Source organism: Nomascus leucogenys, chromosome 9 (genome assembly GCF_006542625.1).
Source record: "Nomascus leucogenys isolate Asia chromosome 9, Asia_NLE_v1, whole genome shotgun sequence".
In the NCBI taxonomy this organism is placed as follows: domain Eukaryota; kingdom Metazoa; phylum Chordata; class Mammalia; order Primates; family Hylobatidae; genus Nomascus; species Nomascus leucogenys.
Window position 1 is genome coordinate 62,773,510 of NC_044389.1, and position 24,176 is coordinate 62,797,685.

Sequence of the window (24,176 nt, forward strand, 5' to 3'; positions counted from 1 at the left end):
CAAAGAAATACAAGAACTCTAAAACACTATCAGGAATACCTTTATGCATACAAACTAAAAAATCTAGAAAAAAATGGGTAAATTCCTAAGAACATACACTTCTGAAGATTGAACAACAAAGAAATATTTATCCTGAACAGATAAATAACAAGTTCTGAAACTCGATCAGTAATAAAAAAAATCCAGAAAACGCCCTAGATGAGACAGATTCATGGCTGAATTCTACCAGACATATAGAGAAGACCTGGTACCAATCCTACTGAAACTATTCCAAAAAATTGAGGAGAAGGGACACCTCCATAACTCATTGTATAAGGCTAGCATCATTCTGATAACAAAAGCTATCAGAGATACAATGAAAAAAGAAAACTTCAGGCCAATATGCCCGATGAACATAGACACAAAAATCCTCAACAAAATACTAGCAATCCAAATCTAAAAGTGTATCAAAAAGTTAATCCACCATGAACCAGTAGGCTTTATCCCTGGGATGCAAGGTTGGCTCAACATACGTAAATCAATAAATGTGATTCATTACATGGACAGAACTAAAAACAAAAACCACATGATCATCTCAATAGACTCAGAAAAAACTTTCAATAAAATTCCACATCCCTTCACGTTAAAACTCTCAACAAACTAGGCATCAAAAAAAACATACCTCAAAATAGTAAGAACCATCTATGATAAACCCACAGCCAATATTATATTGAACAGGCAAAAGATGGAAGCATTTCTCTTAAGAAATAGAATAAGACAATGATGCCCACTCTCACCACTTCTATTCAGTGTAGTCCTAGAAGTCCTAGCCAGAGAAATCAGATAACAGAAAAAAATAAAAGGCATCCAAATAGGAAAATAAGAAGTCGAAATTATCCCTCTTCACCGATAATATGATTCTATATTTAGACAACCCTAAATATTCTTTCAAAAAGTTCCTGGACCTGATAAACAACTTCACTAACCTTTCAGAATACAAAACAAATGTACAAAAATCAGTAGCATATCTGTATATCAATAATGTCCAAGCTGAGAGCCAAATCAAGAATTCAATAACAACAATTACAAAAAAAAAAAAACACCTTGGAATACAGCTAACCAGGGATGCAAAAGATCTATGCAATGAGAATTACAAAACTCTGCTGAAAGTAATCAGAGATAACAAAAACAAATGAAAAAGCATTCTATGCTCACGAGTAGGAAGAATCAATATTGTTAAAATAGCCATATTGCCCAAAGCGATTTACAGATTCAATGCTATTTCTATCAAAATATCAACATCATTTTTCATAGAATTAGAGAAAACTATTATAAAATTCATAAGGAACCAGAAGAGAACCTGAATAGCCAAAGCTATCCTAAGCAAAAAGAAAAAAGCAGGAGGCATCACACTACCTGTCTTCAAACTATGCTACAAGGCTAGAGTACACCAAAGCAGCATGGTACTGGTACAAAAACAGACATGCAGACCAATGGAAAACATTAGATAACCCAGAAATAAAGCCACACACCTAGGACCATCTGATCTTCAACAAAGTTGACAATAACAAGCAATGGGGAAAGGACTCCCTATTCAGTAACTGATTCTGGTATAACTGGCTAGCTAAATGTGGAAGATCGAAACTAAACCCCTTCTTTTCACCATATATAAAAACTAGCTCAAAATGAATTAAATTCTTAAATATAAAACCTAAAACTCTAAAAGAAAACCTGGGAAATACCATTCTGGACATAGGCTTTGGCAAAGATTTCATGATGAAGTTTCCAAAAGCAATGGCAGCAAAAGCAAAAATAAACAAGTAGGACCTAATTAAACTAAAGAGCTTCTGCACATCAAAAGAAACTGTCAACAGAGTAAACAGATAATCTACAGAATGGGAGAAAATGTTTGCAACCTATGCATCCAATAAAGGTCTAATATCCAGAATCTGTAAGGAACTTAAATCAAAAAGCAAAAAACAAACAACCTCATTTAAAAAAATGGGCAAAGGACACGAACAGGCACTTCTCAAAAGAAGACATATACAAGGCCAACAAGCTTATAAAAAATGCTCAATATTGCTAATCATTAGAGAAATGCAAATCAAAACCACAACAAGATACCATCTCACACCAGTCAGAATGGCTATTACTAAACAGTAAAAAATAAATAACAGGAGTTAGCAAGGCTGTAGAGAAAGGAGAATGTTTATACACCGCTAGTGAGAATATAAATTAGTTCAGCCATTGTGGAAAGCAGCTTGAAGATTTCTCAGAGAACTTAAAGCAGAACTACATTTAATCCAGCAATCCCATTATTGGGTATATTCCCAAAGGAATATAAATTGTTCTACCAAAGACATATGCACTTGTATGTTCATCACAACACTATTCACAATAGCAAAGACATGGAATCAACCTAGATGCCCATCAATGATGGACTGGCTAAAAAAAATGTGATACAGATACGCCGGTGAATACTGAACAGCTATTTTAAAAAAATGAAATCATGTCATTGGCAGCAACATGGATGCAGCTGGAGGCCATTATCCTCAGAGAATTAGCACAGAAACAGAAAACCAAATACTACATGTTCTTTCTTATAAGTGGAGTGGAAGCTGCACATTGAGTACAAATGGACAAAAAGATGGGAACAATAGATATCAGGGCCTACTTGAAGTGAGAGCCTGGTAGAAAGGTGAGGGTTGAAAAATTACCCATCAGGTACTATGCTCACTACCTGGGTGATGAAATCATTTGTACACCAAACACCAGCAACACATAATTTACCCCTGTAACAATCCTGTACATGTACCCCTGAACCTAAAATAAAAATTGAAAGAAAAAAAAATCGACAATAAGTTGAGAATCATTGAAGCTGAATAATGAAGACAGTGGGAAGTTCATTATCTTAGTTTTTTTAATTTTTAATTTTTGTGGGTACATATATTAGTCTCTCTCTTTGTAAATGTTTACATTTTCCATAGTGAAAGGGTTTTTATATTTTGATGTCATTGATAATGTTTAGAGAACTGACCCATAATTTTCTGTGTGTATAATATTTTCATCATCTAAATTTTAGTTTAGATCTAAACCTCAGGGAAAAAATACACAGACAATAATGACAAAAATATAGATATCACTAGACAGTAATTAAATTTGAATCTCCTTTTGAATGTTACAAAAAATGCCATTATTTCTATTTAACTCTTTTATTTAATTCAATTTTATTTTTTCAACGATCATAAAATTCCAGTAGATTTTGGTAATCGTGAAAGATAAAACTTTACGATTTTTTATAATTAGCCCAGAAATAAATGCCAGTAGAGAATTAAGATTTAAAATAATAATAAAACAAAACAAAGTTAAGTTCATCAAACTACAGGTGTATTTCCTCTATAAAAAAAGAAAGCATGTCATATGACTATGAACTTGCATGTCCAAAACAATTAATGAAAACCAAATCTGTTAGTGTTTTATAACAAAATCAAAGCTAACCTAACCATCTTCATTTAAAAGCTAACATTCCTTCCTATCTTCCCTGTTTCTTTAAAGTGAATAACTTTTTTCATTTGCAACCTAAAAAGTTGGCATAATCCATAATCTCTTTTCTCACTTCTAATGACTTTACCAAATCATTTCCATGCCCAATACATTCTTTGAAATATCCCCCACCTTCCTCTCTCGCTGATGATTTCTCCCTATTTTCTCAAAGCATATATGATTCTCTTGATATGCACAGATGCATTGTTCTCTCCTAGAATTTATCCAAGTTGATAATTTTATCTACCAAAAAAGGGTTAGTTTATTAATTTTATCTACAAAAAAATAGTAAGTTTCATGAGAACAGGTGTTATGTCTGCTTTGCTCCTCACTGTCTTTCTAGTATTTAATAGAATGTCTAGTAAAAATTAGACTTCCAAGGAAGTAAGGAAAAAGAGAAGTTAGGAAGAGAGGAAAAGGAAAGAAGTGAGAAGGGGAGAGAAAGGAGGGAGGAAGGGACAAAGAAAGAGAGGGAAGAAGGAAGAAAGGGAAATTAGGAGGAAAAAGTGAATGAAAAAAGGGAGAGAAGAAAGGAAGAAACAAATTGAGAGAGTAAAGAAGGAGGAAGGGAAGGAAGGAGATAGACTGCAGAGGGAAGGACAAGGGAAAAGGGATTCTTTTCATTCCCTTCCCCCGTCACTCCTAAAAGCATATTCTCAAGATTCTTTGGACCTTAAATGTACCTAGTACAACATTTTTTCAACTCCTCCAACACATACACAATCAAAACTTCAATACTCTGAAAAGTTCCCACCAAGTTGTAGTCTAACTATGCTTGAATTTCTGCAATAAAGAGAAATCCACTACCTTACAAAGCAATTCAGTCCATTGGCAAGGAACCCACATCATTTGAAAGTTTTTCCCCCAAATGAAGCCAAAGCACTTCCCACTCTGTAGTTTCCAGTCTTTAGTCTTGATCCTAGAGTCTGGCAATACACCACACACACACACACACACACACACGCGCACTTTTTCTTTCAGAGGAGAGCAGTTCCTATTTTTGAATGCTGGGATAATTACCATATATCTATTGAGTCTACCAATCTGGAACCTAAATATATCAAACATTTCTCATGAGATGGTCCTGAGTTATCTGGTTATCTTGGTCAGTTTTTGTTTTTTTTTGTTTTTTTTTATTAGCATATATTGATTTGGTCAACATTTCAGTGTGGTTTCTAGAACTGATAACATTTTAAGTATGGCTGAGCCATTATAGATAAATGAATGGTGCTCAGACAAAGGAGATGCATCCCCATCTTTTCTCAGCACCTCATTCTAAGAATTTTAATTAATAATATATTCACAAAATTTATTGATAGTTATAATTACCATAGCCTTTTTTGCATCAACGACTAAATGCTCTACTTGTAGTTAAATTAGACATCTAACTTATTTCTCCATCTCCAACTGATTCCCCATTTTAACCTATGTAGTCAGGTCAATATTCTTCTAACAGAAGCTTAATCGATCATTTCCCTGGTAAAAATGAATAAACAGTCCCAATGTTCACAATTTGAATCAATAAATTACTAAATTTTATTGGAAAGACCTTACAAGTCATGCTTCCACTCTTAGTTTTGTGAATTTCTAAGAGAGAATAAAGTACTCTCTGGAGTTCTCTCACTAGAAAAAGATCAAGGTACATCCTTCCATTCCACTAAGTCTGAGAATAATACATCTGAATTCATTTTCATTTCATCGTGAGGACTTCAAATTTACTCTTCTTATGACATGTACATCTTGCACTGTTATATAAATTTCTGAGGACATAAATAGTATCCCCAATCCTGTTCTGTATTACATCCTCCTGAGAATTATTCAACATCTCTCTCTATAACTCTTCCTTTTTAAATGTCGTATTCATTATCCCATATAGCATCTAGTTTAATAATGATATCGGAAAATTGAATTTCAATTTAAAATCCCCATATGACCACTGTTGTCAAACTCACATAGTATCATGGGAGGCATCTTTACATTCCTTCTCTTCACCGGAGGTCCTTTATCTAATATAAACTGCAAGATAAACTATCAAAGCCCCTTTTGCAGCACATAAGCATGAGCCAGTTTTTCTATTCTCATTGTTAAAATGCCTCAGCATGGTGTCAGTCCCTCCACGGTTAAGGCCTAACATGTATCTACAAACATCCCCCTACATGCACCTCCTCTCCAGCCAGCCTGATGATCCTGGTGCTTCCCCCAAATACAATGATCATTTTCCTGTTAGGTCTCAACCAGCCTTCACAGAGTAGCCCACCAACTCCCTGTTGTTTCATCTAGAAGACATAAAACTTTTTAAAGTATATGGTGCTGCACAGTTAAACCATTTATGCATCATTAATTTGGGTTTATATGTTGATTTTGTAATTTTTAAATTATCATTGAAAATTACAAATTTCTTAATGGCAATAATCATTTCCCCTTATTTATACATGCCATCAAGCCTAATAAAGTGCTCTGCACACAGCAGATACTAAAGGTACTAAAAATATACTTAAAGTGAAATTGATGGAACTGAGAATGTTCACAAATAATTATAGTTGTTTTCCAAATGTATAAGTCAAATATTGAGGAAGAAATATACAAAAACAGATAGATTTACATGAAACTGAAATATTACTAGTCCCTAAGAAAATGAAGCACTAAATTTTTTCCTGAACCAATAAAGTCAGATAACCCAATTGTAGAAGAGGAGATAGAAGTATACTAAGTTTCTTCATCTGGGAAATAAATTGGATTAACTGTAGGTCCTTGTCAAAATGACAATTCTTATAAAATGATAAAAATTACATATTACAATGTTTCCACCAGGTTTTCGCTTCTATGCCTTTCCATGGTTAAATATGGCCATACGTCTATATGCAATTATATTCACCTTATTCCAGAAAAGAACATCAGAGTTCTTTTCAATAGCATGCCATTATTCTTTTGTGTGAATAATTCACGACTTATTATAAATTTAAAGTGAATTAAAGTCCTGACAAGAATATTTTCTACATTGTTAATAATGAAAACAAAGCCCTCAAAGCTCTATCTAAATCAAATTTTGATCTGGTAAATTAAGAGACACAACCGCCATCACAACAAATAATAGCACCTTCAGAAACTGAACCAGAGCTAAGGCTCATCTGTGTGTTGTTAACACTATTAACAAGAACCACCCTTTATTGGTGCTGGCTGCCAGATGCCACATACTCCGTCTCTATAGTTCTTTTATTTTCATAATAACTCTGTGCAATCACTATGTTTATCTTCATTTTAAATATAAGGAGAAGAAAGCTCTAACTTCAATAACTTGCCCAAATACATACAAAGAGAAAACACAGAATTAGGATTCAAACTGAGGACCAAGTCCACCTATCTCCAAACTCTGAATTCAACTTCTGCCATATGACATCTTTTTAAAATAAGGTTTAGTTTGCAAAGGGAAAGGGTGCAGAAGAAAAAGCCTATGATTTGTTGAGTACTTGTTACTTACCTGCATGGATGGATGGGTGGATGGACGGATGGATATATGGATGGATGGATGGATAGATGGATGGATGGATAGATGAATGAATGAATGAATTGACAAATAGATGATAGATAATTACACAGATAGTTATATTTAAAACTTTTAATAACTATGTAAGATAGAGTTTACCACCATTTTATATAGATAGAACATTTAGCTAATATGCCCAATGTCACCCACATAAAAATTTGGGGACGAGAAACAAAATGGTTTTCTTGTGATGTTCCAAAATGTTCCCTCTCTCCACTCTGCCACACGACCTCATGAGTGACAAAGAAGGGTGAAAATAATCTGAAGCCATTTGGCTCAAAAGCCAAAAATGGCAAAAATCTGTGTTCAACTGACATTCCTACATTTCAGTAAAACTAGCTCAAGAGAAAAGAAAGATTTACTGTTAGTAAAAATACATTAAAAACTACAGTCATGAGAATTCCATTCTTATATCAAATAGTGCAAGAATACACATTCATTTCAGAAAAGAATGTATTCATATGCACCATATTTTATGAGAATTTGCAGATTTTAAAAGGCATAATATTGCCTAGTTGCCAGAATTTTTTCCACTTAGCATCCTTCAGCTCTGTATTGAAGATTCTGGAAAACACTTTCACCACTTTATGAACCATATGCAGAGTTTGATTCTTCTCCAGTTTTTTTTTCATTTGTTATTATCATCATCAGGGAGGATTACATCTCATCTACTTAGCTGCTAGAATGAAGATTTCAGTTTGGAAGAGAGCCGATTTCTTAAAAAAAAAAAAAGTTAGCTGCTTCAGGCAACAGTCCTTTTGATCTGCTCATTAACACTTTTCAAATGTTCGAGTGATATGGGCATTCTTTGCGCTAAAAAATGTCAGCACTGGAGCCTGCAGCCAGCTTGATGCAATCATATGTTCCAATATTCAGAAAAGAGTGAAAAGAACTGTCAACATTGAATTGCCTTGGCTTAAAAAAAAAAGATATTGTACAATGACTGTAGACCAAGTAGTATTTCAGAACTGATTTTTGCCAGTGACAAAAAAAATGCCCAATTTATCAGCAATGTCATCTAGGTGCCTAGGGACCCACAGACAATAGAGAAACATTCTTAGTATTTACAAGAATTTGTTTAAAATATATGGGGGTCTTCCTTTCATTCTCCCTTTTCTTTTTGATAAGATCAGAGAGGAAGTAAAATGCCTTTCTTTTGACATGCATAAACACAAAGTTCTTATATTACTGCTTGTGAAGTCCTTCTTTTCTGAATTCCACAAAGCATCTAACTTCAACATCTAGCCTTCAACATCCCGACCAAAATATGATTCAAGTTATCTCATCCTCTGCTTTTTATTTCTTCCTTGACAAACTCATCAATGATCAAATAATTCTACTTTGAACAAATAAATAAGTAGCCTGAAATCTGGACAATAAATATAATTTAGAATGCTAAAAGAGGACTAAGAAGAACAGTGTGAGAGTGTATTCTGCCAGGAGTTAAGTAAAGGTGTCAAAGCAAATAAACTGAGACCAGGATGGCTTTGATACTATCTTGTAAAAGATGCTCTGTTGGAAAACATCACCATGAAAGCATGAAAGACCTAACATCACACTCTATTTCAAGAAGGCAACCAAACATAAATCATTCTAGTTAATGGTGTAAGGAAGGCATATTAAAAATTAAATTACTTCTATTTTATTGTGCATTCCAAAAAAGAAATCAGGCTACTCTCAAAGTACCTCAATAAAGGTACCAGGAGCCCTCCTCAACAATAAAAAACAAGTGCAATGTACAGCATTATTACTATTTAGAAAAGAACAGCACAGCTGTTGCTGGCTAACAAAATGATTCTATAGAGTTCCAGCTAGACGTATCATCATCGCGTGAGATCAACTAACTTATAGGCAAACTGGGCTTTAAAAACATAAAAAAGACCATTTGTAAATGGTATTTTAAATTAAGATTTATGAGATCTTTATGTAATGTCTTAAATGCACTAAAGAAAAATGAATTTGCAATTTTCCCTTGAGGCTGCAGAACATTGGCCAAGGACACTAAAGCAAGTGAACATTTGTCATTTTCAGCATATTCGGGTATTATTTGCAGCTATATAACACAATCTAATTGACAACATTCCAGAAAGCCTTTGTTTGCCACCTCATCTGTAATTCATCCGGACTGTCTGGTTACCCCAAACTATGCAACTATGGGACTGTCATTTCTCCTATCCTGATTAGTAAAACAAATTTGCTCTTAACTCAAAATATCCCCTAATCTAAACAATGATGAAAACATCCATAATTTCTGATGTCACTAACAATTCAAAACAGGGTAAGTTTTGTTTTAATGCCTCCTGCCTTTTTAACCTAGGGAAAAAGACAGGATGCTGATGACGGCTTTGTTAAAGAAAGGCAGTTATAGAGGATGGATATAAGGAAGGATACTCAATGAACAGGATACAGACTCTTAAACAGATGTTAAGACATAACCTCACAAAAAATGAGAACTCTTCCCTTCATGGAACAGTTTGAAAACTCAATGCAATCTATCATTCACTAATGGTAGTGCCTAAATATCCAAATTTACATAAGGCTCCTTTTTTTATAAGGCTTACTAGATAAAGGTCTCCAAATATCATTGGTTTAGATTTATACTTTTGTATGGAAAGCCCACGCACACAGAGGACACTATCTGCAACATTTAGATTACATCACATCTCTCTGTCATTCTTGAAAAGACTCTTTAGTATGAACTGAAAGATTTAAAATTTAAAAATAGTCTCTTATTAAAAGCATCTTGGCTGACCAGATCTTCTATGGCAGGAGCTTTTCCGTAATCTTTTTTATTATGTGCCCCTTGATATGGTTTGGCTCTGTGTCCCCACCCAAATCTCATCTTGAATTGTAATCCCCATAATCCCCACGTGTTGAGGGAGGGACCTGGGTGAGAGGTGACTGAATCATGGAGGCGGTTTTCCCCATGCTGTTCTCATGATAGTGAGCTCTCACGAGATCTGATTATTTAATGAGGCAGTTTCCCCTCCTCTTACTAGGCCCTTCTTTCCTTCTTCCTGAAGAAGGTCTTTGCTTCCTCTTCACCTTCTGCCATGATTGTAAGTTTCCTGAGGCCTCCCCAGCTATGCAGAACTGTAAGTCAATTAAACCTTTCTTTATAAATTACCCAGTTTCAGGTAGTTCTTTATAGGAGTGTAAAAATGGACAACTACACTGTTCCTTAGCAGTCTGGTGAATCTATCCCATAATAATTGTTCTAAATTAAAATGTATAGAATTTAAAGGACCCCAATCATATTGAAATGTAATTTTCAAATTTATTTTTTAAAATATGAGATATGGAAATATGTATGTTTCTTTATTAACTCATTAAATAATAAGCTCTTGTAATAATAAGCTCTTGTAATAATAATTATGAAACTATCATAATTTTAAAGTAGCAATGCCCGTAAAACACATTTCAAAGATATCTGGACAGTAGTCAGCAGTTATGGTGCATGCCTATATTCCCTACTACTTGGGAGGCTGAGACTGAGGCAGGAGGATCCCTTAAGCCCAGGAGTTCTAGGCTACAGTGAGCTATGATCATGCCACTGCACTCCAGCCTGAGTGACAGAGAACCTGACTCTTAAAAAAAAAAATCTGAGGAACTATAAATGTGATATGGGATACATGTGATTGCTACTGGTGACAGTTTTCATAACTGCTACTATTTCTGTGGGCAGGGTAAAAAATCAATGACAAAAATGATAAATTTCAGTTAGAAGAAAAAAGAAAGATATATACTTTTTTCCATATAAGTTCACAATTCTCAGGTGAGGCATCCCTGTGGGGTATATGTAGCAGCAACTAGACAAAAGTTAAACTGCTTCTACTTCAGAGTTTCATTATAATTAAGAAATTCTTATGTAGTTGTATCTTAGTTCCTACTAAAAATGATTACAAAGGCCACATTTCCCATTGTATATATATTATAAGGAACAAATTTTAAATGAAGTCAATGAAAATTTTATCAAGAGTGATGGTATCATAAATTTCCTCAAGCATAATACTTCTCCATAACTGACAGAACTTTTTACTATAACTAGCAAAAAGGTACTCTATTTTGAATTTGATTTCCAAGTAAAGCAATATCAATTTTCTCAATTTTAAGAATTGGGATAGGTCAAGAAGATGCATTCAATAATAAGTATTCACCATGCAACATGCCTGGTTTACAATGGTAGGTACAATACACACAGTACCTGCCTTCATGAAATTATTAGTCTATAAGGGGAGAGAGATTTTAAACAAATAATACATAAATCATTATCTAATTGTAATTTTTACTTAAGCATCACCAAAAAGGTAACATTTGCTCACCTGACAGGATGTTATAAGAATTTTGGCTAAAAATTTAATATAAAACATCATAGAAGGGATGTTTCTGACTTTGACATGTTTCTTTTTCCTGATATAAAACTGGTACAGCTAACCAGGTATATGTCATAGTTTCACAGACACAGTAATTAGTCAAATGTTCAAATTCTTTGCTTTCCTCCATAGAGTGAAGGCCAATTTCTAGCTTTTAAGAGGTTCAATAGTTCAATATCCGAATATGAATGAAACTGTACTGGCTCCTCTAGCAAATCAGACCCCTGAGGAAGAGATCCATGGATCTCTGTTGTCAAATGATTCTAATAACATATATGCGTGAGGCACTTCTGAAAATTGTAAACCTGTCTCTTCCAAAAATCCCTTGTTGCTCTAAGATAGTAAGTAAATTCTACTCAGTATATGAAGCGTTATGCATACTAACTTCAAAGTTACAAAACAGAGGGTTTATTCTAATTTTAAAGGATGCATATTGGTTTCAATAGCCTTGGTACCATTGCAAATATTTTAAAGAATATTTCATTGCCTCTCATTTTGCAATTGCTTGTACCCTATAAAAAGTTCAGGGTTTTTGTTTTCTTTTCTTTTCTTTTTTGTAATGAGTTTGTCTGAAAACATAAAACTTCCCCAACTCTGGGGAATATCAAAAACATTCAGGAGATAATGTAGGTTTCTTCTTGCTGCTATAACAAATTATCATACACTTAGTGTCTTAAAACCACAGAAACTTTTTTTATACTTCTGGAAGTCTGGAGTCTGAAGTGAGTCTTACAGGGTTAAAAATCAGGTGTTGGCCAAGCTGGTTCCTCCTGCAGGCTCTAGGGATGGATTTGTTTCTTGCCTCTTCCAGCTTCTAGTGGCTGCCAGCATTCCTTGGCTTGTGGCTGCATCACTCCAATTTCTGCCTCTGTGGTTACACTGCCTTCTTTCCATCTATAGTCTAATCTCCCTCTGTCTCCCTTTTATAAGACTTGGATTGCATTTATGACCCATCTAGATCATCCTGAATAATGTCAAGATTTTTAATTTAATCACATCTGCAAAGTCCCTTTTGCTATATCAGGTAACATTACAAGGTACCAGGGATTGAGACCTGGATGTCTTTAGGGATCTTTATTCACTTTATTGAAGGAGGCTTTTTCAAACTGCATGACCTCTGGAGCTGCCTCAGTCTACCCAATCCCCCTTTCTCTCTGGGAGAATTACCACTATTGGAAACCTGACAGCCACTGTTCTGAAAGACTTGCTGTTTTTTGAGGCAGAAAAAAGAAAAAAAAATACCTGAGAATCTCTGTCTAAAATATAAGTAACATTGTCATCACTGACTCATTGACTAGAGGTCTATGAGATTTTAAACTCTGGATAATGAGTGATTCAATCATGTTATAAAATATGACTTAATATTTCATATTTTGGCATTTTATAAGACATGAAATGACTGAATGAAGAATATGTGACAGATATTGAGACTTCTATTCAGGGAGTTTTCTTTCCATGTTCTCTGTATTGATAAGAGCTCCTGAGCATACGATGCTCACGGAGGTGGATAGCTGACACACCATAAATGTGCCTGAGAATAGACATTTTAAGCTCTTTAGTCATGTTTCAGTTGAAAGATTAGATTTAAATATTTGCCACTAGTTCTTAAAACACATTCAAGCAAAAAGAAATTTGCACACCACCACGCTGATAAACAGATGAATTTCATTTTCTATTAAAAAGTTCATTGCTAGGAATGATAGTCAAAGTCATATTGATCTCCAATAATTTAATGATAGTAAGAATTATTTAAATGGTCACATTCTAATTTCAGCATTGCACAAATATATAACCTAAAAGAAACAAAATAAGATAAACACCCTGCAATTGTACTATAATACCCTCTGAAAACTCAAGGTCCTTTTCCACAAGGTTATTGTCACACTACCTCCTTTTTACATCACATCTTCATTTTTCTCTAGCTCATTTAATTTCAGCTTGAGATTCCAGCTATCTATACTTTGTTAGAAGTACTTTGTTCTGGCCATATTTAAGGTGCAATATCTGTCACTGCCTTTCCATTTCCATTGTTAATGGAACTCAGTTGGATACAGTCTTAAATAATTTTTGCCAGGACTAGACTTTAGCACTACTGTGAAGCCAGCAAAGTTTCTTTCAGGTAATTAGATTGATCGAATTTCTCCAATGGCTTCTCATCATCCCTGGGAAGAGATCAAATTTTCTATTACAAGACACAGGAGGTCCTCCCCTATGGGTTCGTGCCAAAACCCAAACCATCATTCACCTAGTACAGTAGGTCTCAGCCTAGCACTTCTAAAAACATGTCAGAGTAACTCATGATTCCACATGCACTTCATCTGAGATGTCATTCAAGAACTGCCAACATCTTATTCATGACTCAGAACTGAATTGGGAGTCATCAGGTCAGTCAGGTTTCTCTGAAATGCTCCCTTTAGTCTTGGCAAACCCTTCCTCCTTTATGTTTCTACTGTTCTTTACACACGCCGCTATTAGGACTTCAATTACATTCCATTTACACTTATTTGTACACATTTCTATGTTTCCATATTAAAACGTGAGTTTCCGTATCATATTATAAGCATTTTTGTATCCCCAGTTCCTAGCACAGTACTGACACCTACTAGATAATCAATATTAGCCAAAGGCTGAATTCAGAATTTCACTACTCCTTTCTTCCTGCTTTAAAATCTACTTTAGAAAACGTTTGCTATCATTCACTTATATGTAGGTATAAATATAAGTTCATACTTATATGAACTTATAAGGGCTAATTGCTTTTTAATCTATACTTCTAAGGGTAAAATAAGGGAAGTTTCCTCTATTAAATAAGTTCAGGAAATTAATAAGCATTCGGGATGTTTCTGAGAATAGGAAGCCTTTCTGACATCCTTATACTCCACCATTAAAGGACTCCCTTTATGCCTTGTAGAAAGTAACTCCATGATTTGAGATCTGTAGAGTCCAAGGCTTTAGAGTCCCATGTATCTAGTCTCTGATCTAGTCACCTGATGACTGGCTCCTCTCCTTAATATCCAAAATGACGGTCAAAACCCATATTTGAGCACATTTCATTTTGCATATGTCTTTTGAAAAATCATACACTGACACTTCTGAGCCCTCTGGTCAATACTAAATGAAATTGCAAAGTGATAATTTAAAAAAAGGAGGAGAAATGCACCACTGCAAAGTTTAAATTAAAAAACCGAGGAGCACAAATTACATTAGGGCATCTTTTTACTTTTTAATGTGATACTCAAGAATGCTAGCCACCCTAAAATAGCCATAACTAGATAATCAAGATTACAACAGGAAACTGAGCATAAATTGCTATGGCAGGAAACTGATTAGTTCAGCAAAGAGACAGGATGCTTCTTGTCTCTACTGTTATCTGAATTAATTCTATGCCTCCTCCATGGGCCAACTGCTCTGAGATAAAGGATTGTAAAGTTGCCTCATGAAAGCAAAATGAAGTACAACTAATAATAAATGCAGGGCTAAAACAAAGCACATCTGAAATTGCAAGGATGATGAAATCAGTCAGCAAACATGACAGCGGGGGGAAAAGGCAGTCTTGCAGTATTATGTAAAACATTACCATGAGCTACACAATATTAAGTTCTACATAATGTGCTTATAATAAAAGGAATATTCTCAAAATAAGTAGTAGGCATGATTTGGAAGAGGGCTGCCTTAAGATAATTTTTTTTCTATGAAACCTGAACAATCTAAATTGGATTGCTTGAAATGTGTAGAATGATACCCCCCACCAACATCTCCATAACTTAATTACCTGGTACTGTGAATTTGCTATCTTAATGGCAAAAGGGATTTTGCAGAAGTGATTAAGGTTCAGGATCTTGAGATGGGAGATGATCCTGGGTTAGCTAGGTGCGTCCAACCTAATCCCGTGGTTCCTTAAAACTGGAGGACCTTTCCCAGCTGGGTTCGGAGTTAGAGGGAGATGTGACTACAGAAAAATGGTCGAAAAGATGCAACATATCTGGCTTTGCAGATACAGAAAGGGGGGTATGAGGCAAAGAATGTGAGTAGCCTATAGAAGCTGGAAAAGGCAAAGGAATGGCTTCTTCCCTAGAGCATTCAGAAAGAAACACATCCCTTCCAACACCTTTTAGTCCAGGTAAACCCAGTGAGACTCATGTGAAAGCTGTGATTAGACAGCTGTTATATAATAAATTTGTGTTGCTTTTAGTCAACACATGTGCGGCAATTTGTTACAGCAGCAATAGATAACTGATATACACCCATATTCTTTCACAGGCTTTATACAAACACAAAAAAAATGACACAAACTGAAACTCCTCATCATTACTCCAAAAGTAGCAGTTTAGCAGATATGCTGACAATTGTGCGTGACTAATTTCTGAACAAATATTTTTCAGTAGCAAACAGACAAGGTCCTGAAATGGTAGACCCTTCAAAGAGGAAATGAATAATTTAATGAGCACTTAAAAAAACTGACAAATTATCAACTCCTCTCAATGAACCCAAAAGAAAACATCATTCAATTTACTTGAATTTCTCTTGCACTTGAATGAAAATACGCTTTATCCCAACTACCTCCCCTATTTTTCTCTCCTCCTCTTCCCACAAACCTGATTTTAAAGTGCTTTTTAGATGAATTTTTTAAATAAATATTTACTGACCTGCATGTTTTCTAGAATTTATTATAGTAGTGAAGACAATTAAAATTCATTTTGCAAACTGAAACTTTGCTGTTATTGAGTAACATGGCATCTATTCATATTTCAGACCTTACTTTACATCTTCCTAATTTTTTTTAAGTAGAGTTGTAAATCCTTCTTACTCACCACTTTGCAGCAAAGGGGCCAAAACCACCACATCAAACCGATCCCCAGGAGTAGCAGTAACACCAAAATAACAATGATGGCTGCAATCCCATTAGACTAAAGTAGGCAAAAAGCAAAAACAAAGCAGTCAGCACAGCTTATGGTCAAATTCCAAATGTATATATATTTTAAGGAAACACCAGAAAATAATGCAGAAAGTATATAATGTCAAACTAGATTTTAACTATATTATTTTAATTTCTTGAAATTCTACAAATTTGTCTTCTATTTCATATATATTATGTTTTATGTTATGTTGTTGTGACAGGCAATAATAAACACAAACTTTCCCAAAATGCTGCAGATTCTTTACAAATACATCTAAAAGGAATTTAGGAAAAATCACTAATCAGGATTAGACTGGTCACTATCTTTCATGTAAGGATTCTTTTGGTTCAAAGCAAATTACCCATAGGCAGAATTTAGGCAGAATCCTCCAAACTTTTTGATGGCGAAACACAATTTATTGCATGTAGTTAAATAATAAGATGAATATTAAAAAAAATTATCAAGTAGATGACAAACCAACAATGGTTCTTGTTGGGAAATGGTATATACACATCAATGCAAGAATGCAATCTCATGCATTCATAAATCAGATGTTCTCTCATTGCAGCTGAAATATGACCTACACAAAAACCACAGTGGTGTTCTTTCCCTTCCTAACTACTGAGCTCCTCCAGCTTTAAGGTACCTACTCTGGGCTCTGTTCTTAAACCCTTTCATATAAAAACCACCTACTCATTTTACAGGGCTCATATTAAGTCACTTCATGGAAGTCTTCCTTGGACCCTTTGACTATAAAATGCCCCTTTGATTAAACAACTCATATTTCGCTATACTTTAACCTTTAGTACTTATCACAATGCAATGAATTAATTATGAATTTTGTGATTATTTGTTTAATTTATATTTTCTACCATGATTTATTGTGAGCTCTAGGAAGTCAGGGGCTACATCTAGCCTACTTAGCACTGTATACTCCATGTCTGGCATTTAAGAACTACTTACTGAGGCCGGGCACAATGGCTCACGTCTGTAATCCCAGCACTTTGGGAGGCCGAGGCAGGCGATCACAAGGTCAGGAGTACGAGACCAGCCTGGCCAACATAGTGAAACCCCATCTCTACTGAAAATATAAAAATTAGCTGGGCATGGTGGCGGGCACCTGTAATCCCAGCTACTCAGGAGACTGAGGCAGGAGAATCACTTGAACCCGGGAGGTGGAGTTCGCCATGAGCCGAGATTGCACCACTGCACTCCAGCCTGGGAGGCAGAGTGAGACTCCATCTCAAAAAAAAAAAAAAAAAAAAAAAAGAAAAAAAGAAAGAAAAAACTACTTACTGAGAGAATGAACTCTAAAGAAAAAAGACAGCAAAAGACATGGATACAAAGGAGAATGTTTACTGAACTTTTACTGTACAGTTTCCAAGGGAACAAGGGGTATCTCCCAAATGCCTAATCTCTAGGATCCTCAGTAATAATGTTTTGTTTTGTGGTTTTTTTTATGAGAAAAAATTCAGGGAAGAAGAGAAAAAGAGCAAAAGAGAAAGAAGATTAATACTAATACTTTACAGAAATTTTCAGGCAAATACCTAAGTAGCCTGTTCTTAGAAAGAACATTCCAAAGTGCAACTTCCTTTACAAAATTCTAAATATTCATGAATAAATCATGCTACCCTCCACAGGCGCAAACACATTAAGCTCTAAAATCTAGGCAAACAAGAATATAACGGAAAAAGGATGTCATAGAAAAGCATGGAAAACTGTGGTACCCTATGGGAGAAATATTGTCAAATGTATAAATCTTGATCTCACCTTCAAAAATATGGTCTTATGTAAGACAGCCCCTATCTGTGACTGTCCATGTACAGAAGGAATACATTTCTCGCCAGACCTTTCCCACATGAGGATCCAGCCACAGCACTCATAGAAATGGCACACCATTTGGCTGTGCTATACAGCTTTCAAAAGGGCTCTATGAACATTTGGTTTCCCCTTTTCTTAGAATTCACACCCGTATTCAGAAATAAGGACATGCAACTAGAGGCCATGAAGCTGCTAAAAATTTAGTGGTTAGTTTGTTTCTTCTATGCATGTGCCAAGAACAGGAAAATCAGAAAATTGAACTGACAGAACACAAAGTAGATGGGCTAGCCCTGATAGATACTTAAAATTTTTGATTTTTCCCTTAAAAAAAGCCTCCATTAGTAGCACTGACAAAATATTATGCACCTCCAGATACAAATATACATTTATTATTATTATCGTATCAACTGATTACAAAGATTTGTCTTAAAAAAATTACAAATGGCTGGGCGCAGTGGCTCGCACCTGTAATCCCAGCACTTTGGGAGGCTGAGGTGGGTGGATCACAAGGTCAGGAGATCAAGACCATCCTGGCTAACACGGTGAAACCCCATCTCTACTAAAAATACAAAAAATTAGCCAGGCGTGGTGGTGGGCGCCTGTAGTTCCAGCTACTCAGGAGGCTGAGGCAGGAGAATGGCGTGAATCCGGGAGGTGGAGATTGCAGTGAGCCAAGATCACGCCACTGCACTCCAGCCTGGGTGACAGAGAAAGATTCCATCTCAAAAAAATAAATTAAATAAATAAATTAAAAATAAATTATGCACTTTCTAAAGACCTACAGACCTAGTATACATTTAAGCCAAACATGATGGGAAAAGGGTCAGGGGAAGCAAAAAATGCAACCTAGTCTTGCCATCTATCTATCTATCTAATGATTATTTCATTTACTGGATTCTTTTTGAAATATTTAATATCAGGAATTAGGAAACTATGGCACAAAGGTCAAATCCAGCCAATCTATTTTGTAAGACCTTAGCAAGCTAAGAACATTTCTACCTTGTTTAAGAAAAATGACATTTGAGTAATAAATATTTATTAGAACTTTTTGAGTTCTAAAGAGAGGCATGCCTATGTAAAACTGACAAGCTTCTAGTTTCGCTCATGATATAGATCTATATGTAATCAAATCTAGTTTCATACTCTTCTTCATCTGACTGTTAAGTCCATAGTTTGCAACATGGTATCTGATTATGGGACTGAATTCTGTAGTGTTCCACCTTTCCCCAATATGTTTATAAACTTTTGGGCAAAATGAAACTGTTTTTCTTTCATGACTAACATCTTTCTTGCTCTGACAGTGGCTCTGGCTATCAAAACAAACACAATGGGAAAGCCCGAATTTGTATCCAGTTAACTGAGCTGATGTCTGGGATTAGTGTATTCAGGGCCTGTGTCATCTGCATCTAATTTCCTTTTCTTCACTAAAAGCAAGTTATACAATAAAAAACTTTATTCTGCCAAATATAACTAAAATTCTAGTGAAGAGAATCACAGAGGTATAAAAACAAATCAGGGTGACTGCTGCCCTTGCAACATAACTATGGGACAGAGGAATCACTGGAAAGTTTCAAAAGAGCATTAGTTGTTATTGCTGCAATCTATCTAGAAAATAGTGAATTCGCAGCAGCCACATTAGAATGAAACAGACACAGAACAGGGAAAATGGGTCTCCACAATTTTGTTTCATGAATTTAGAGTTAGGGAAAGAAAACAGAGTCATGAAACAGATAATTATTTCATTTACTGGATTCTTTTTGGAATATTTGATATCAGGAATTAGGAAACTACGGTACAAGGGTCAAATCCAGCCAATCTATTTGGTAAGACCCCAGCAAGCTAATATCTTTTTTTTTTTTTTACAGTATTACATAAAGCTGAAAAAATCAAAAGAAGAATATGTTACAAGAAATTCCAATGTCAGTGTACATAGTTTATTGAACACAGCCATTTGTTTACATAATGTCTATAGCTGCTTTTGCACTACAATGGTAGAGTTAAGTAGTTGTGACAGAGACCATATGGCCCCCAAAGCCTTAAGTATGTATTTACTATCTGGCCTTCTAGAGGAAAAATTTGCCAACCCTTGTCCTATATAAATCAATGTAGAATCTGGTTTAAAATGGCGGATTGTGGAAGTGTTCAGTCAGGGGGTAGGGGAGACAGACGTGGGTTCAATTCTCAATTCTAGCATTTATCAGACTGCAAAACTGGGCAAGTAGCAACCTTTCAGAGCCTCTAGGCTTCAAGTATCCCTTTTGCAGGGACAGTAAGGACCGAAACCACCTGATGTTGCACTCATCAAACCATGCACCTCTTTGAGGGCTGGGTCCACATAAGAAGTACCCTCCAATGTACTTGGATAAATGTGCACTGAATATTGGAGGTATCTTCCTGTTCCTTAGTTTTCTCATCTGTAAAATTAACATAATCTGAACAGCCTTCTCTTGGACTGTGAGTGTTAAATGAAGCAATAAAGGATTTAGCACATATACAGCAGTGGTGAGCACAGTGTCTGGCACTTAATACATGCTCAGCAAACAGGTTCTTCACATTGTTATTGCAAAAGAGTCAGAAGATCAGTGATTTCAAGAAAAGAAAAAGGACATCTTTCCATTATGTTTTTAAAAGCAGAGATCCATTTTAAAGATCTTTTGAGGAGAGATGAAGATAAAGGATTGTCTAAATACAAACCCCCCTCAGACTCTAATCTTAAATCTCTAAAATCTAAAACTTAGTTTCCCCATTTTAAACTAGATATATGGTTACTTTCAATCATTCACTTAGGAAATAATTTTGGAGCACTTGCTCTGTGTAAGGACCAGTCGTGGGAGACAGAGCACAGCACAAGCCCTACCATCAACGTCTCAAGGCTGGTAAGAAAGGCCCAGAAGCAAACAGGAACTCACAGCTCAGTTCCTAAGGGCCTTAACAGGACTGAGGCCTGGATGTTCCTGAAGCACACAGAGGAGCTTCTTTATTTGTGGGATTTTAACAAGGACTAACCAATGACTAGAATAATAGTGTTTACTTTGTTTGGCCTTCAAGCACTTGAGCAAGTAAAAAGCATTATCCTCACAATAAGCAATATCGCTAACTGCATTTCACCTGTTCACCATATGCAAATATGCCTGAAAGACTAAATACCATTTAAATCCAAGGTCCAGGTATTTATCATAATATTACCCACTATACTCTTCTATTTTCAATAGATATTTCACGCACAAATCAGCAGGTGCATCTCATCAGCACAAGTCTCACTTTTCATATCTATGAAATGGTAATATTACTACCACAGGCAACAGGTATTTGAGGTTAAATACAAAGCAATGGTTAAATCTAAGGAGAAAAAATAATTTTCCTATAATTACTGTCAATCTGAAAATTTGAATTATAGTATTTATTATCCTGTAATAACTAGTGGAATAATAGAAGTCACAAGGAAGAGAAGGCTTCAAGTCATCAGCCTTGGCAGACACAGGGAGATCACTGGTGACCCCTAGGACTTTTTCTCAGCCCTGGCTCACCTTGGCCTCTCCCACACACCTACTGCTGCCCTCTCTTCACCTTGGAATTCTATCTTCCTTTGTCTTCTTCATTCGGTGTCTGGTCTTCCCATGTCTTGAGCAGTTCTTTCTCTTATTTCTTCACTTACTCTGTTCACCAAGACAGCCTTACCTATTTCTTCAGCTTGATTAAACTTTAAACTTCAATCAAATCAGGTTTCTTCTGACTGTGGGTCTTGGATCTCCCTTTTCTTTAAGAATCTACTTTTAAAAATTTGTGGCCGGGTGCGGTGGCTCACACCTATAATCCCAGCACTTTGGGAGGTGAGGCAGGCAAATCACGAGGTCAGGAGATTGAGACCATCCTGGCCAACATCGTGAAACCTAGTCTCTACTAAAAACACAAAAATTAGCTGGGTGTGGCAGTGTGCACCTGTAATCCCAGCTACTCGGGAAGCTGAGGCAGGAGAATTGCTTGAATCCGGGAGGCGGAGATTGCAGTGAGCCGAGTTGGCGCCACTGTACTCCAGCCTACCAACAGAGCGAGACTCAGTCTCAAAACAATAACAAATATAAATAAATAAGTAAAAACTTGTAATCACAAAATATTTCTCTGCCTTTTGAAAGACATTTAAATCTCCTTTAACTCTGAGCAGTTTTACAGATCCTGGAGGACTGTCTTTCTCGAGGCCCTGGGAGCCATTCCTTTGAGATGCAATCATCAAGGGAGATAGTGCCCCTATCTCATGGTCTCTGTAGAAGGGGAGAAACCTAGCATCAGTGGTGCCTTCCTCCAAGTTTTAGCACTACCTCCTATTAGGAAGGTAGGAGAAAGTTTACTTTTCCTTTAGGTAAGGTCAATTAGCAGATACTGGTGGCCTATAATTCCCACCACCCTAGCTTTTAAAATTCTCTAACCTTTTGTTTCATCACAGTTAAATTCAATCACTCTTCCCTCTTGCAACAGTCTTGAATAAGGTCTTCCTTGCCTGTTTAATTTTGTCCAGTGCATTTTTTTCTTTGATTCTATTTATTTCTCTCCACTTCAAAATGACATTAACTCTAAATTCTCCAATTTTTCTTCCCCTTCCTATAACCTCAGCAAAAGCAAAACTTAAATTTTTACTTCCAGCCCTGATCACTCACTGAGCTATGAAGCTATAGCTACAAATACCCACTTGACATTGCCAACCTCACTTACATAACATGTCTACAGTGAAAATTCTTCTGATCTCCAGATTTACCTCTCACTTTGGATGTTTCCAGTGGCAGCATCATTCTTCCAGCCCATGAGATTCAATATTTTGGAATCAAATATTCCCCCATAACCACCAGTAAGTCACTTTATAATACGTATTTCTTCATTAATATAATTTATATGGCTATTTTTAGGACTATTTCTACCACCATCAGTCATTATAGAAACTAAAGTTTTATGCCTATATTCTAGCATTTGTTTCCTAAAATCTTTTTCTGTGCCTTGTTTTTCTTTTTCTGTCCTTTCTCTTACATTTCATTACTAATTTAATCTTCCCAAAATAGTATGTTTCACCATCACATGTGTGTCCAAAGCCCTTTAAAACCATATTATTATTTATTGGAGTCAGACCTTGTGATTTCTCAAGCCCATAAAACCTGAAAAAAAAAGCTTCTCACATAAGCTTGCCAGGTAATAATTCTGCCAAATAACAGCATACAAGGAAAAAGAGAAAAGAAGAGAGGAAGCAGGAGGAGGGAGAGGAATATGAGGAAGGAAGAAGAAAGGACTGAAGGAATAGGGAGAAGGAAGGTGGGAGAGGAGAAAGAAGGATGGAATGAGGGAGGGAGGGACGGAGAGAAGGAAGGAAGGAAGGAAGGAGGAGGGAGAAGGGAAGGAGGGAAGGAGGAAGGGAAGGAAGGAAGGGAGAGGTTGGTCCTGACAAATTAAATGTATTTCCTCAATCAAAGGATATTTTAAAATTAAAATGGGACAAAGAACAATTTTAAAATAAAAGAATTCTTTCAAGTTGAATAAATCTAATAATACGAAAAATATAATCCATTTTCTTTCCTTTTTTCATTTCAACACCATAGAGTTTGAGAATCACAGCCTGTAGGATGAACTCTAAATTCAATTCGGTTTTTTAGGTTGTTGTTAATCTGTTCTAAATTTTCTGTTTCCAAAAATTTCTTCCACTTATTTCTACTCCAGTCAAATGCATCTCCTCTCAATTTTGTCAACACATCCCCACCCTGTTTGCTCTTTCTCTATAATATGCTCCCCATCCTCTTTCTTTGCTGACATCCTAGTCTCCCTTCAAGGCCCTGTCTGTCTTAGTTCCTCCACAACCATAAAACCTTTCTCTGGTACTCTTTGCCTTCTTGCTCTAAGCTCCTGGAAGCTACTATTTCTCAGTAAATATTATGTGGAATTTTGTTGCCTAATTTATTCCATCCATTTGTCAACAACTAACAGCTCCAAAGTTTGTACATCCAATCCAGACCTCTCTCAGAACTCCAGACTTGTATATTC

General features: G+C 35.8%; 1 protein-coding gene across 4 annotated transcripts in view; it reads right to left on the minus strand.

Moving 5' to 3' along the window:
* ANTXR2 (ANTXR cell adhesion molecule 2) overlaps window positions 1–24,176 on the minus strand; it is a 152,569-nt gene that overhangs the window by 71,416 nt on the left and 56,977 nt on the right. For all 4 annotated transcript variants that reach the window (XM_012499573.2, XM_003265803.3, XM_012499574.2 and 1 more), the window contains exon 12: window positions 16,251–16,346. In XM_012499573.2, the coding sequence (XP_012355027.1) occupies window positions 16,251–16,346 (96 nt within the window). The remainder of the gene's footprint in view (window positions 1–16,250; window positions 16,347–24,176) is intronic.